Genomic DNA, 15239 nt, shown 5'->3' on the forward strand with positions numbered 1-15239 from the left:
CTGTCTGTAGACTTGATTCTGTCCAACTTCCCATCGTTTTTTATTTTATTTTATTCAACTTTCATAAAAGCTTACAATGCCGTTTAACCAATTTCCCATCATTGCTAGAAGGTACAGTGGAGAGCAGAACTAAATTCTACAAAATAAATACTACATTTCCCATAATGCCACGTTCCATGGCGTCGCGTAATATGCCAGTGGACGTTGTACGTGTATATACATTTTTAATACATTCTCATAAAACACGGTTTCCTTAATTTTATTGTTTCTTAAAATTTCTCATGAAAAAGGTACTTGTGTTGGCAGATTTAGACTTTTTAATAAATAAATAAATAAACATTTCTACTTTTATGAGGCGGGGTCCTCAAGTTACAGAATTCCCAACTCGTTTGGTGAGCTGTCCCAACTCACGAGCAGCTGCTGAAGTTAATATAAGAACAACTTTCATCGGTTGTTGTTAAACTATTACAAGTGTATGAAGATGCGGTGGAGTATAGATTTGTTGAGAGTGTGTGTGGCGTGTTTATCGTTGTGTGTGTCTGTGATAAGCGCTTTCTCTCAGTCTCTGGACAGTGATTTTACCTTCACTCTACCCGCCGGACGCAAAGAGTGCTTCTTTCAGGGTATGAAGAAAGACGCTTCGCTGGAGATCGAGTACCAGGTACCTCTGAATATCTCATTCTGATTCAGCTTGGGTAAAGTTGACATTGATCATATTGCAAGACATTGTGCCCACATTCTTGTTATGGTATCAATAAAGTAGTGTAAAATAGAGTCTATATGAGATATAGTGCGTCAATGACAAATAAGGGTCTCAAGGATAATAAAGAGACATTTTCTAGCTTCATTTTTTTATATGTGTAATTGTTGTATTCATCAACAAAACAGAACAGCTTAAAGTCTCACAAAAATATCAAGGTAACTTCAAAGTCAAAAGATTTAGAAAGTGGATTACATTTCTTAATGTTTTCTTAATATTTTGAATTTAAAGCATCGTAACCTTTAACGTTTGGAGGCAACATTCTGAGACAATGAAATTAAAAGAAAATAACTAAAGGTTTTAATTAATTTAAACAGTTGAAGTAATAGTGAGTGAATATACTTTTTTTGTACTGCGAAATAACATGTGGTTTTATTTTATTATTCTAAACCATTTTAGGATAATATTAATGGATACTTAAGATACTTAAGTATGTAATATTTATTCTAATAATAATAATGCAAATATTAAATGTTTCCTAGCTAATATTTTACCTAATTTAAATCAAATTAACCAACCTAAATTAATTGTTTTGTTTGACCTAAATAGTTAGCATATATATATATATATATATATATATATATATATATATATATATATAGCTGGTTTCAAAACATTCTCGTTCAAACATGATCTAATGCAATAAAGTATGCTGCATTATGAAAATTGGACTTGAAGTTGTGACACAATACAGAAATTGTAGAAGTGACACAATAGAGCTAAAGGTCATTTTTGGAGAAGGAAAAGTACTAAAAGGACTGTGACTGTCGGTAGACTTGATTCAGTAACTTGCCCATGGTAAGCTCAAACCTTCATGTTGTGAGGGCAGAATCACCAGATCCTTCTGTTGACTCATCATTAATGGAAATCTATGCGTCTTTGTGTAGGTTCTGGATGGAGCCAGTCTAGATGTGGACTTCCACTTACACTCGCCCAGCGGTCACGTCGTAGCCTCCGACTACAGAAAATCTGATGGGGTTCATACGTAAGTTTTACCTCCAATCACAGTTTAGTCATTAGTCATACGTTCTACTGCCCGATTAACTGTTCTTTTTTATTTTTTGTGTGTCAGAGTGGAAACAGATGAGGGAGACTACATGTTCTGCTTTGACAACACATTCAGTGCTGTTTCTGAGAAAGTCATCTTCTTTGAGTTGATTTTGGACAATATGGGTGACAGCGAGGAATCGGAGGACTGGAAAGCATACGTTCAGGGAGCAGATCTTCTGGACATGAAGCTCGAGGATATCATGGTAAGAATCACGTGCCAAACAAACATAAACTTTTTAAATGAGAGGGTCTCGGTGTTGGTCAAAAGTTTGGGGTTAGTACTTTAAAAAAAAAAAAGTATATATATATATATACACACACACAAATTTATTATTTAAATTCATATTTTTATTCAGCAAGAATGCATGAAATTGATCAAAAGCCATTTATAATAAACACTGTTCTTTTAGAAAAACTAAAGATTTACCACATAAAAATATGTGGCAGCACAGTTAATTTGATGATAATAATAATAATAAATGTTTCTTGAGCATCAAATGATCATATTAGAATGATTTCTGAAGGATCATGTGACACTGAAGACTGGAGTAATGATGATAAAAATTCAGCTTTGATCACAGGAATAAATTACATTTTAAAATATTTTCAAATAGAAAGAAATATTTTAAAATTAAAATAATATTTCACAATATTACTGTTTCTCTGTATTTCTTATCAAATAAATGCAGCCTTGCTGAGAATAAAAGAGACTTCTTTCAAAAACATCTTACTGACCCTAATCTTTTGAACAGTATATTATTTAGCTTGTAATATTTGTAAAACTGTCAGGGTTCCCATGTTCATGGAAAATACCAGACGCATCAATAAATGTTTACCTCTCTGGAAAAGAATTTATTAAAATCTTTAAAACAATTTATAGAGGTAAAATAATTTTTGTAGTTATGCTCAACGCTAAAATATTTAGCTAGAAATATTTGGTCTTTGTCAGGGCAGTCCTTATTAAATGTTTTTAACAATCAAGTAGTTTGGATCAACAGGAAATATACAGTGAATTCATTGGTCAAAAGGTGTGGTAGCCCCAAACTGTTGGCATGGAATGTGGATTAGCAAGAATTGAATACTATTCAGTTAATGAATGTGTCACAGACATTCTTGGAATGCACTTAGCACTTACAATTGTAGTTAAATCCAATTTTTTTCCAAGTCAGTGGGATAATTTATTTCCTATTCACCATCAGCATTTGAGCTGGAATACTCCGGTTTCCCCGACCATGTGCCAGCAGTCACTCTGACTGTTAAAGGTGACATTTGTTTGAACGGAAGCAATGTAGATAACCAGACAAGGCATGCCAACTACCAGCATGCAGTGCAGCCACAGGTGGTGTCAATGTGACCCTGGGTGCTTGTGAATGACATGATTGTGTGCTTCTCAAACGGAAGGCTGTGTCCTAGTAAGGCTGCATACCTCGACTGCCACGTCATCAAACGCCACCCAAGGCCATCTCATCAATTTGAAGGATTCTTTAAAAGGCAGCCTACATTTTGCAGGATGCATCAAGTGTATCCTTCATGTCCTCCAATTACCCACAATCCTTTGCACCCATTCCAATTCACGAAAAAGAGCTGACGGAAAACGAGTCGGCAACGAATTCGTTATGAAATGTAAGGCAAAAAGAATGTTTTCGGAGATTAATGCATACATGTTATCTTGTTTTGGTGTAAATGAATAACTAACACTAAACTGCCATTAATAGAAGTTACTGGGAGACCACAGACGGCTGTCATTCACTGCATTGTATTAACAGAAAGCCAGCTAATATTAAGATTTTAAATACAGAGTATTTTTCCAAATAAGTTTTAATAGTATCTTCGTGCCGGGAGGGAAGATGTGTGAGGTAGCCATGCACACTCACTAGACCGTCTCATTCTAGCGTTTAATGCTGAGGACGGATGAAAAGCACCAGAGGCCACTAGCTAATGTTAACAAGTACTTTGTTGTTTGTCTTGAAAGTAGTGTATATAAACTGATTCTATGTTAACAAGCCATTTCAGGAAGCAACAGGAAGTTTTCAAATTAAAATCACATCTGTGCAGGAAATTGTTGGTTCCTATTGGGTCAAAGTGTTTGAGTTTACTTTGTTTACCTGCCATTGTTCCATAGTAGAGATTTTATCGACTCTAGTTCTCCTTTGACCTTTGTGTGGGACTCTTTATGCCTGGGCTTTTGGTTATTTTTCTTTGAACCCTGAAGACGTAATAAAGTTATTTTAGGTTTAATTGTTGAGAATACTGATGAAAAACACTTTTCTATTCTTCGTCCTCCAAAATACACAGACACACTGAACCTATTAGGTTACAAAAGATGTCTATCTTAAATAAATGCTGTTCTCTTAACTTTCTATTTATCAAAGAATCCTAAAAAATGTTCCCAAAATATGAAGCACCTGTTTTGAATATTTGTAATAATTTATAATAATCATAAATGTTCAGAAAGAACTGATTCTGAACTGCCTGAAACAAGTTGTCAGTAATTCCAGTCTTACTTCTCAAACCTATGTAGGTTTGTAACAAATTTGCACAATACCAGCCTGTGGTCTTCATTGGCTAGCAGACGAACAACGTCTACTTTGACCCTCAGACACTGTAGTCGTAGCTGGGGCCTGGAAGAATTTGGCTCATGTTGTCCACATGTTGAGAAGACACTTTTTTCAGAGCTGCGAATCCACTTTGATGCTCTTCAAAAGGATGAGGAATCATGCTGGAATAAAACTGACGCCATCATTACTGTTTCTATCACTGTGTATCAAGCTCTGAAATTTAGATATGGTAATAGGGCATTTTGTTTCTGACATGTGCTGTAAGCAGTAGACCAATCACAACAGACTGGGCCATCTGACCAATCAGAGCAGAGTAAGCTTTCAGAAAGGAGGTCTTAATATACACTAACCTTCAAAAGTTTGAGGTCGGTATGTAAGATTTACATTTTGAGTGTGTCTTTGTTTGCAGGACACCATCAACAGCGTGAAATCTCGACTGGGAAAGAGTCTTCAGATCCAGACATTGCTGAGAGCATTTGAAGCCCGTGACCGAAACCTGCAAGAGAGCAACTACGATCGAGTCAACATGTGGTCGTGCACCAGCCTTTTCCTCATGGTGATCGTATCTGGCATACAGGTCTACTTGCTGCGCAACCTCTTCAATGACAAGAGGAAAATAAACACATAGCCTCCTCTACTGCTGCTACTGACTGGAAAACACACAGATCTATCTCTCTCTCTCTCTCTCTGTCCCTTAATATTAATCTCCATCCTCCGTTTCGTCCCATCAAAGTGTCCTTGGACTGATGATAGCTGGAGTGTCTCCTCCTCCACTCTTTTATCCCGCTTTCCTTGTTGCGATGAAGACAATCATTTTCTGCTTGACACAGCCGATAAAATGAGAGATTGGAGTTGATCTCTAAACTGCTGCTATGTGTCGGATCTAACCAGGAACATGACTTCATGATGTTTTAAGTTTTAAAAATGTGTTCTTAGACTATCCGTGAACTAATAGTTTTGTGTTTTTGTATGGCACCATGTTTTATAGTTCACTGTATCGCGGGTAGTTACTGAAATCTTCCAGGCACTGATAAGGATACACTGATATGCAGCAGGTTTCATATTTTTGTAAAAAACTAGCAAGTATTTTGAAATTAAAACATTGTAAAGCGTTCATGAGTCATATTAATGCCTGACTGTTTTAAATGCTTTTTCATGTTACCAATGCCAATTTTTGTTTTGCCCATCTGTTACTGATAATCATGTGGATTTAGACACACCTAATACACAGATGCGGTGACCTTCTTAACACATTTTCATGGCGCTAAGTTTTTTGTTCAGGTCCATTAATTTATTGCAATATACATTAAAAAGGCAATTCATTCAACAGCTTGAATACACCTCTTCTTTTATACTTTTTATTTAATTTATTTTCTGTCAAAGTGGAAAAAACTGTCCTGATGTCATAATGACGAAAAAGGCCACATTAAAAGAATGAAATTCTCTTAAAGAAAACCTTAAAGGGATAGTTCACCCCAAAAATGTAATTGTCATCATTTGCTCACCCTCAAGTTGTTACAAAGTTCTCAAGTTGTTCAACACAAAAGAAGATATTTTGAAGAATGTCCGAAACCAGACAGTTGACCGTAGCCATTGAATTCCATAGTCGGAAAAAAAAAAAATACTAGGCAAGTTTATTTATATAGCACATTTCATACACTATGGCAATTCAAAGTGCTTTACATAGAAAGGAATAAAAATAATCACAAAATAAAATCAAGGATAAAACAGTTATTCAAAGAGCTTTGCATAGAAAATAAACAAAATAAAAGCAAAGGAAATTAAAACGGTTATAAAAGGAATTAAAAGAACTAGAGTAAAATAAAATTATTTTAACCTTAAAAAACACTTTTGAACTTTTATGGAAATGATTAAAATGTGTGCAATCACATGTATTCGATTTGTAAGGGAAAATACGTTCGTGGTTACACGAAATTACATTCTTTTTTTCTCGAAAATGGTATAAAGATTGTCTTCCTTGGTGAATGTGCTTGATTTAAAACAGCATTTTAATGGTTATTGTGTTGTCTCGGTGCAGGAACACTTGTCTAGTGATGCTTGAGCTATTTTTGTGTTCTCAGCGATCTTCCGCTGAGAGTCACTGATCCTGTGGGGATTTGCTCTCACGGTAATAATAAATGCAGTTTTCTGCTCTTCTTTAGCTTGAATTAAACTCTCTTCTGTGCTTTATTTCTGGGTATATCATAGTTGCACTGCATTTTAGTTGATCTACTACTGACCTGTTCAACATTTATACTTCCTGGTTGAATAAAATGGCCTAATTAATTATGTGAATTTATGTTTGAGTATTAGAAACATGCTTCTTTTGGAGCACGGTTTCGCAGAAAACCGTTTCGACTTTCTGTAATGAATTTCTAATCTTATTTCGCCACCTGCTGGCTGCTTTCAGAGCTGCAAAGCTGTCAATTTTCAGCTATATTTGTAGATCCTAAAGGAATTTGTATATTTATTTTTTTAAATAACATAATCTGAAAAAAATGTGATTGTCATAGCTTGATGTTACTGTAAGGTTATATTGTGATTTCAAAGGCATGGTTTTCGATTAAATGCACCTGTAACTTAAACAAACGTTCAGGTACGTTTTTTTATTATAATTTAATTATGTTAATTAATTGTGTTATATTAATAACCCATTTAAACTCACCGAAATAGCCTAGAGTGAGTGTGCTATAAATGACAGTGTAGTATAAAATATTTTGAACACGTATTAAGGCCTATTTAAAAGCTCTATTATATTATCAAGACGATTTATTCACAGTATAACATTTATTTTACATATTGTTAACATTCAAACAAAACATGAGAAATATGAATTATCTTTCCCAGCAACCGCCTGATTTAAGGGTTTTCAAACTTTTTGATGATAAGGACCCCCAAATACAATGATCCCCCCGTGATAAATAAATGCTCTAAAAGTCCATTTGTTCTGTGTGATTTAACGACTGGCCATTCCACACAATTACAAATGAGAGGACGAATAAAACATCCTTTCACTAACTCTTACGTTAAAGTCCCCATGAATTCAAAATTGACCATACTTACTTTGTTTGCCTAAATTGATCGTTTTGTGGTGAACAATTCATCCATGCAAGTCAATCCACACAAAAAAATTGTTTGGCTTCGTAATCTTTAATCAAAATCTGAAATTTCCCCTCCCCTCTGCATTGGAGGACATTCCCTGATGACGTAGGTTTGACGGTTTGGGTGTCTGCTTAACATCCGTAACCACGCCCCTCCAACTGACAGTACACAGGCTGCCTGTGTGTTTGAATGAAACACTTACTTTTCTAGATCCAATCAGGTGCTAGTTGGAAAAAAAGCCACGCACACTATTTTGCCTCATTTAGTATTCCGTTTCTCTCGGAAATACGTCACAACACTGGAGAAAAGTCGTTTGCAACTTCCGGTTCACGGGGACTTTAAAATCCCACGCTTTGAGAAGATAGTTGGAGGGTGTGAGTAAACGAGGCCAGCAGGTGGCGCTCTTCAGCGAACACCATAAGCGAACACTACCTGCGGTCTTTTGTTTTTGTGGTTCGTCACTTCCGGGTGTGCGATGGCATGACAGCAGTGGGTCAAGAGAGAAAAACTTACTGATTCTGTAAGATATTATAATTATTTTCATTTGATCAAGTATATGTTCGCTATGAATGACATACTAGTGTTAGCTGTTGTATGATGGCTGTAAGTCGAATCTGTTGTTGATAAGATTCAGATTGATGTAGGAAGCTGTCAGTCTCACGCATAGACTGCTGTGGTCTCACAAAGAGGCTGATCTTTGTGTAACGTTAATAATATTTTGATTGTAAGTCGGTTTTATTTACGCAGTTGGAGATTTGTTAGCGTTGTTCCAGGTTTTGTGGCATTTAAAAATGATTTGAACATTTTATTTAAATCCTTAAAGGAGCTGATAAAAAGGAATGCCTAAAAACGCTAAATGTTTAGTTTTGTTATAACGTTAATTTGCTTTTATATATTTTGGTATTTATTTAGGTAAAATAAAAAAATCTAGAGCAGTAGGCAATAGGCTAATACTGTATTACCCAATTCCTTTTTTGCTTTATAAATACGTACGTTTTATTTACAAAAAAAATTATTTCTTAAAGTTATTTGTGGCATTTAAAAATTATTTGAAAAGTTTATTTCACTCATTAAAGCAGCTGAAAAAGGAATTCCTAAAAACTCTGAATTACTTGCAATATGTAACCCTTCTCAAGTTTGATTTGTTTTTTATCTTTATTGTTATAAATTGCTTTTACATATTTTAGTATTATTTTAAAGCCTTTAATATATTGCAAAGCCTTAAATGTACTATATTGAAACAATGTGTTTAACAATGATAAGGCCTGTTTTTTATTTGAAAAAACATGTATAGTCATGTATCATGTAGTATATATTTTAAGTATATATTTTCATATTGATCAGACAACAGCTTTAAGTCCAATAAATATAGTTCCTCGCTCTCTTTACCCCGCTAGATGTACATTATGTAGTGACGAGGGGTTGTGTATGGTCCGTTTTGACAGGTGATGGGGGCAGACAGTGGTCCTGGAGCTCCTGCAGTCCCGTGGCGTAAAGTGCTGTATGAACGCCAGCCTTTCCCAGATAATTACGTGGACCGGCGTTTTCTGGAGGAGCTGCGGCGCAACATCCGAGTCCGTCAGTACCGTTACTGGGCAGTAGTGCGTGAGACGGGGCTCATCGCACAGCAGGTGTCCTGCGTGGCCATCTTCCTCACATTATGGTCTTACATGGAGCAGGGAGACCTGAAACCATCCCTGGTGTTGTGGGTCTGTCTGGGCTGTGCTCTGCTGGGCTACGGCCTCTACGAGATCCTGGGAGGCGCTTGTGTTCGGGAGCGCACGCGACTGGCCGACCTGCATAGCGCCACCATCTTCCTGGCATTTACCTTTGGGTTCTCCCCCGTTTTAAAGACTCTGACCGAGTCGGTTAGTACAGATACGGTGTACGCCATGTCAGCCGTGATGCTCCTGGCTCACTTGGTGTGTTTCCCGTACGCTCAGCCCAGTCCGCCGGGCAGTCTTTCCCTCAACGCGGCTCTTTTCGGGTCGGTGTGCCTGGCGTCCCGGCTGCCTGGTGCCCTGCATACCTTCACCATGCTGAGCTGTGCCCTCCTGGTGTTCGCTCTCTGGCCCTGCCTGCTGCACCGCATGCGGGACAAGGCGGAGTGGAGCTTCCCGTGGGCAGCGCTGCTGGTGTGTCTGGCTGGAGTCGCGGGTCTGGGGAGCCTGTGGCCCGAGGGGGCACTTCTTCTCTCTCTGGCGCTGATAACATTAACGTTACTCTGTCCACTGTTATTAGTCCTCCTGCAGAGGCACAAGGACAATATCCACGGTCCATGGGACGAGGCAGAGATCAGAGAGGACTTGTCCCGATTCCTGAATTGAAACTGTCTACAGGATTTTAAGACTGTTTTAAATGCTTTTAGAGTCTTTTGCACTTTGATTAAAGGGATATTTTATCGTTGAACTCGTTTACTCACCCTCTTGTCGATCCAAATCTGTATGACTTAAGATAAAAATAAGATGTTCAAAATATCTTAAATTATGTTCCACAGAAGAAAAGTTACACAGGTTTTGGGCTTTTGGCATGAGAGTGAGTAAATAATGACAGGATCTTTGTTTGTGGGTGAACTGTCCCTTTCAGCTCAGGGATAAACAAGAACCGTTACTGAGAAATTACATCTCATTGTTCTCATTAAATGAGTGAATCTCATTAAAACATATCCAGGTCACATTTAGCGCTGACTTGAAAAGAAAAATCAGTTATGAATTTATGTTTTACTTAAAGTCTAACACAAATGGATAATTCCCACACACTGCTATAGCTCGCAAATTGTATTTTAATGCAACGTTTCGGTAATGCGACTTTCATCTGCCATTGTTTTGGTGCCTGGTGAAGATTGCATGAATGAAAAGTTGCATTAAAACATGATTTGCAAGCTATGGCAGTGTTCTTCTATTTATTCCTATGCACACTTATATGATTTACAAGGCGTTGTGGCATTTTATGTCTGTTTAGCCAGGAGTTGAGGCCCATTTTTAAGATCAAAAATCTTAATGGTTCAATAAATAGATTTAGAAATCTTACGTTTTATAAGCAAAAATATATAATTTTGGTGTTTGATCCAGACATGTTTTGTGATATTCAGTCAAATGGTATATATGGGAGAAGGGAGGTTTTCTTTAATAGTATTTATAATATATTGCCAAATTGTTAATAAAATACAATGTTTAAATGGTTTTAAAAATGCTATAATTTTAAAACACTGTTTTGAAATATACTGCTTTGACTTATTTGAATGGTGGTAATAGCAAATCCATTTACAATTGTTGACCACAAGATGTCAGTGTTCAACTGAAAGAATATACAGTAAAAAGCCTTTGTTGGCTTTTCTTGAGTATCAATTATAACTGACAGAATAAGAGCTTATATATAGTGTGACATTGCAATAAAGTTGCCAAATTAAAGCATTCTGTGCAAAATCTATGGGAACTTCTTATAAGTTACAATGTTTTAAACTAATGTTTGTTTTTTTTTCCACATTTTTGAAGAAAACGAGAGCGGCGCGGTTATTGTGGGTGGTTCCTTTACAAGCTGCATGAACTGAGATACAAATCATGTCTGTAACACAAATGGTGTCACAAATGACACACTCAAGTTTTAAACGTTAGTTTAGGGGTTGTTTCACTAACCCTAGTCATGAGCAATAATAACAACAACAACAACAACAGTGATGCTTGCTTTAGTAAAGTCCACTAACTACAGGAAAGTGTTGGACTTCTTAAGCACGCAGTATTTACAAAGTCCAAAAGTCTTTGTTTATTTAAGCCTGTTAAAGAACTGAATGAAACTCGCATTGCAAACATCAACATATGTACAGAACAGTAACAAACCTCAGCAGCATGACAGCATACTGCAAAAAGACCATCTGGAGATGAGTTTTGCTTAAACCAGAATCTGTTTTGATGGTTTTCCACTGTGTCTAAGATGTGAATCTTTGTGAAGTCTTCTTAATGAAACTTTAAGCAGATCGTGTTGGCGCTCTCGCCAGGTGGGCATGTGTGTCTCAGTGTGGCTGTTGAGTGGGCACCGCCGGTGGCTGTCTCCTGTAACACATTAGACATAACCCGAGCTGTCAGAACAGACTCCCATAGGTCACTGCTCACAGCTCTGCCATTTCAGCTAATGGAATCAACAACACTCTCCCATAAACTGCTCTTCTGCATATGCTTACAATTGCCTGCGAGTGTGTTTTGTTTTGGAAAAATGAAAGCGAAATGAACACAAATGGCCAGATCACATCAACAGGACTGAAAAGAACACAAAAACGATTTTTCTTTAGACGGGCCACAAATGAATCCCAAACCCTGCTGGTTAGCTGTGACTCATAAACACAAGAATCCGAAGAACAAAAATCACAAAAGAATTCTTAAGAAAAAAACATGATTGTGAACGAAATATCAGGAATTTTTCCTTTTAGCACGATCTGCTTAAAGATCTGCTGCAAAGCGATTACTCTTGCATTGAAATTTTTCTGGTAACACTTTACATTAAAGTTCAATTTGTTAACTAACTAAAATACTTATCACAAACAAACAATTCACACTTCTTTTACAGCATTTATTAATCTAGGTTAAGGTTACTTTTAAGACATTTATAATGTTATAAAAAATATTATAATTTAAATAAAAGCTATTCTTTTTAACTTTCTATTCATCAGAAAAATTGATTTCAGTTTCCACAAATATATGAAGCAGCACAACATTGATAATAATCATGTGTTTCCTGACCACAATCAAATCAGCATATTAGAATGATTTCTGAAGGATCATGTGACACTGAAGACTGGAGTGATGATGCTGAGAATTCAGCTTTGATCATAGGAATAAATTACATTTTAAAAGATATTAAAATAGAAAAAAGTTATTTTTACATTGTAATAATTTCACAATATTGCTGTATTTTCAAACAAATAAATGCAGCGTTGGTGAGCTTAAGAGACTTAATACCAAAACCTGAAAACATTTTGTTTTTGCAAAATCAAATGTTTGAATGGTGTACACAAATACATTTTTAACAATAATATATTTTAACAATATAAAAATGATTGTTGGTTTAACTAAAAAGTAAGCAACCTGGTTGTCTTCAAATTGAAGTTCATTGAAATGAAAAAAAAATAGTTAATACAATGAAGGAGATTGGTTTAATCAACAGAAACTCAAAATATTTTGTTATCTGAACCACATAATTGAAACGACATGTGATCGAGGTGTTTGGCCAATCACAACATACTGGGTCAGCTGGCCAATCAGATCACTCTGGGCTTTTTGAAAGGCGGAGCTTTGTAGAAATCAGCATGTTTCAGACAGACTGGTAATAGAGGTACTGCTATAATGTACAGTATATGAAAAATAATGTTTTTTGAACATTAAAGTAAATGTTCACCTATTATATTACACCCAATACACAAAATAATGAGCTTTTAAAATAGCATCATATGACCCCTTTAACTAAGTGTTACAGTTTTCTTAAAGGAGATTTTTTTTATAGTGAATTTTCTAAACCCTTTAATAATAGTATTTTTTGTTTTGCCATTCTCAAAGCTGAAGTTTTAATCTCTATCAACACAAGACAGAGCTGCAAATATAATACCATTGGTATGACAAACAGATTCACGTGACTGGTTAAGTAAATGTTGCCTTGTTGTGCTGGTCAGGATGCTCAAATAAACAGTGCCACAGTGTTGGAGGTTTCAGGGAAATCAACTGAAAAATGACTTACTTATACTTGTCTCTACATCTTATGTTGGAATAGAAGTAGTGTAACATTGAAAACGTAACACATCACCTTAATTTAATTAGGCCCAAAAGACCTAATTATTGTTAGCTGACCATGTTACAATCGCAGGCTACGGTGTCGGTATACGTCTTGACTGTGTGTGTGCGCGAGTATGTGTAAGGGGAATATGAGTCCAGCATTCCTGCAGAGCTGGTCCTGGAAAGATCCCTGTGGAGACTCAGGAATCTCACTCTCTAATGGAGCTGGCAGAAGGAGCAGCTCTCCGAGATGGGAAAGAGAAGAGAGTGGCTTTTATTTTTCCTGTGCTGCGGCGAGCACACTGCGGTTTCACAGAAAGAAAAAGAAAGGACGGAGACGACGGAAAGAAAAGCAAAACAACGCTTGAGGAAACATGCGAGATCTTGCAGCCTGGAAATGCCAGGGGGTTTACTGGAAGACAGAAAGAAATGCAGAAGTTAAAAGTACAAGAATGCACTATAGACTGCTGGCATGTAATTGGAGGAGTGGATGAGGTGCGAGAGAGGAACGTTTCTTGATTTGATGCTGGCGGCGTCTCAGAAACGAGCGAGCTGCCATTTTATAGCCTAGAAATGCTGCTTAGGTCACCAGGTTCTGTCACTGTCCACAAGGCCGATTCTGGTCGGGGGTCACGCTGAATACTTCAACTGAAGGTTCAAATGAGTTCTGCAAAAAGTGAAGGACAAAAAAAAAGACAAGGGGAATGGGGGTGGAAGGAAAGAGAGGGAAACTTGGAGAGTTGGGATGAGTGATGGTGAGAGGAAATGTGAAAAAAGTGAGTGGGAGAACTAGAGAAAGGGGCGACGGGGGGAGAAAGAGAGAGAGAGAGAGAAAAAGCAGGAGAAAAAGGGTGGAGGTCCAAACAGAACCGTTTCTGAACACAAAGGAAATGAGGCAGAAAAGAACGAGAAAACTGGGCCAAAAAGTGAAGGTAAAGAATGAGAGAGCGGGAAAGAGGGAGATCACAAAGGAGAAATCGAAGAGAGTGCTAAAAGAGACGAACGCCAATGGAATGGTGAGTAAGGCAAAGATAGGTCTGTTTGTGAATACTGCGTACTGATATGAGGGTTTGAACAGGAAGTTGACCATAACCTTCATCCAGCGCTCTTTTAATGAGGTCATGCTTCTGGCTTGGTTTATTCTTGTTCATATGAAATACAAAACATACCAGAGATATCCAACACAAAAATCACAGAACTATTAAATATGAGAAGCCTTCATATACGGTCTCTGGTGATACGACTGTGACATCAAAACGAGACGAGAGTAAGAAGAAGTGAGGACAGCGGAAGAGAATAGAGACTCTGTGCTGAAAATGGAGAATCAAATATGAAAAACACATTTTCAATAAGACCTCCACCCATCTCAAGTGACGTCTGAATCTCACTAAGAAATGTCCAGATAATGTGCCATGCCCAAATCCAAAGAAAACTAAACAAAACAAAACACATAATTTGTATAAAAGGAAATTAAGTTTATTTTTAGCATTATTAAGATTTTTAGATATTGTGACAATTCGTATTACTATAAAGGACAAACAATACATAAAACCATTATAATTATATTATAATATGAAACCTTATAATAAAGATTTATATATATATAAAAATATAAATCTTATAATAAAGAAGATTTATACAGTATATATATATATATATATATATATATATATATATAATTGTATACAAATTAATTAATAAAAATAACGTAAAGTATAATATCAAATTTGAACTTTGTAAAAAAAAAATATTTTTGGTTTGCACTGTGACATCTAATTATCATAATATAAATGTAATATAACATGATGTTAATTAAAAATGTTAGATTAAAATTGTAAAATGAAATACAATTGAAATTGTAATAACATGAAATACAGTCAGAATTATTGGCACCCTTGGTAAAAAGATGGCTGTAAAAAATAAATCTGCATTGTTTATCATCGTTTGATCTTTCATCCAAAAAGTTTGCAAAAATCGAACCTTTCGCTGAAGTAAAAGAATTTGAAGTGG

At 36.3% G+C, this 15239-nt stretch overlaps 3 protein-coding genes across 4 annotated transcripts in view; 2 read left to right on the forward strand and 1 right to left on the reverse strand.

Annotated features, from left to right (window-relative positions):
- Positions 1-357: 357 nt before the first annotated feature.
- On the forward strand, positions 358-5695 carry tmed5 (transmembrane p24 trafficking protein 5). Its single transcript, XM_077220756.1, has 4 exons — positions 358-661; positions 1648-1745; positions 1833-2013; positions 4778-5695. Exons 1-4 carry the CDS (start codon positions 476-478, stop codon positions 4994-4996), a joined length of 684 nt encoding a protein of 227 aa, XP_077076871.1. The 5' UTR covers positions 358-475; the 3' UTR covers positions 4997-5695.
- A 2067-nt stretch (positions 5696-7762) lies between these two features.
- pigc (phosphatidylinositol glycan anchor biosynthesis, class C) lies at positions 7763-10883 on the forward strand. The gene is made up of 2 exons (XM_077220755.1): positions 7763-7990; positions 8916-10883. The coding sequence occupies exon 2, from the start codon at positions 8919-8921 to the stop codon at positions 9795-9797; it is 879 nt and encodes a 292-aa protein (XP_077076870.1). The 5' UTR covers positions 7763-7990; positions 8916-8918; the 3' UTR covers positions 9798-10883.
- A 256-nt stretch (positions 10884-11139) lies between these two features.
- dnm3a (dynamin 3a) overlaps positions 11140-15239 on the reverse strand; it is a 48687-nt gene continuing 44587 nt past the window's right edge. For both annotated transcript variants that reach the window (XM_077220750.1, XM_077220749.1), the window contains one exon: positions 11140-11519. In XM_077220750.1, coding sequence (XP_077076865.1) covers positions 11480-11519 — 40 coding nt within the window. In that variant the 3' untranslated portion in view covers positions 11140-11479. The remainder of the gene's footprint in view (positions 11520-15239) is intronic.

Source organism: Siphateles boraxobius, unplaced genomic scaffold (assembly GCF_051911475.1).
Source record: "Siphateles boraxobius isolate OS27281-9 unplaced genomic scaffold, OSU_SipBor_1 8, whole genome shotgun sequence".
NCBI lineage: Eukaryota > Metazoa > Chordata > Actinopteri > Cypriniformes > Leuciscidae > Siphateles > Siphateles boraxobius.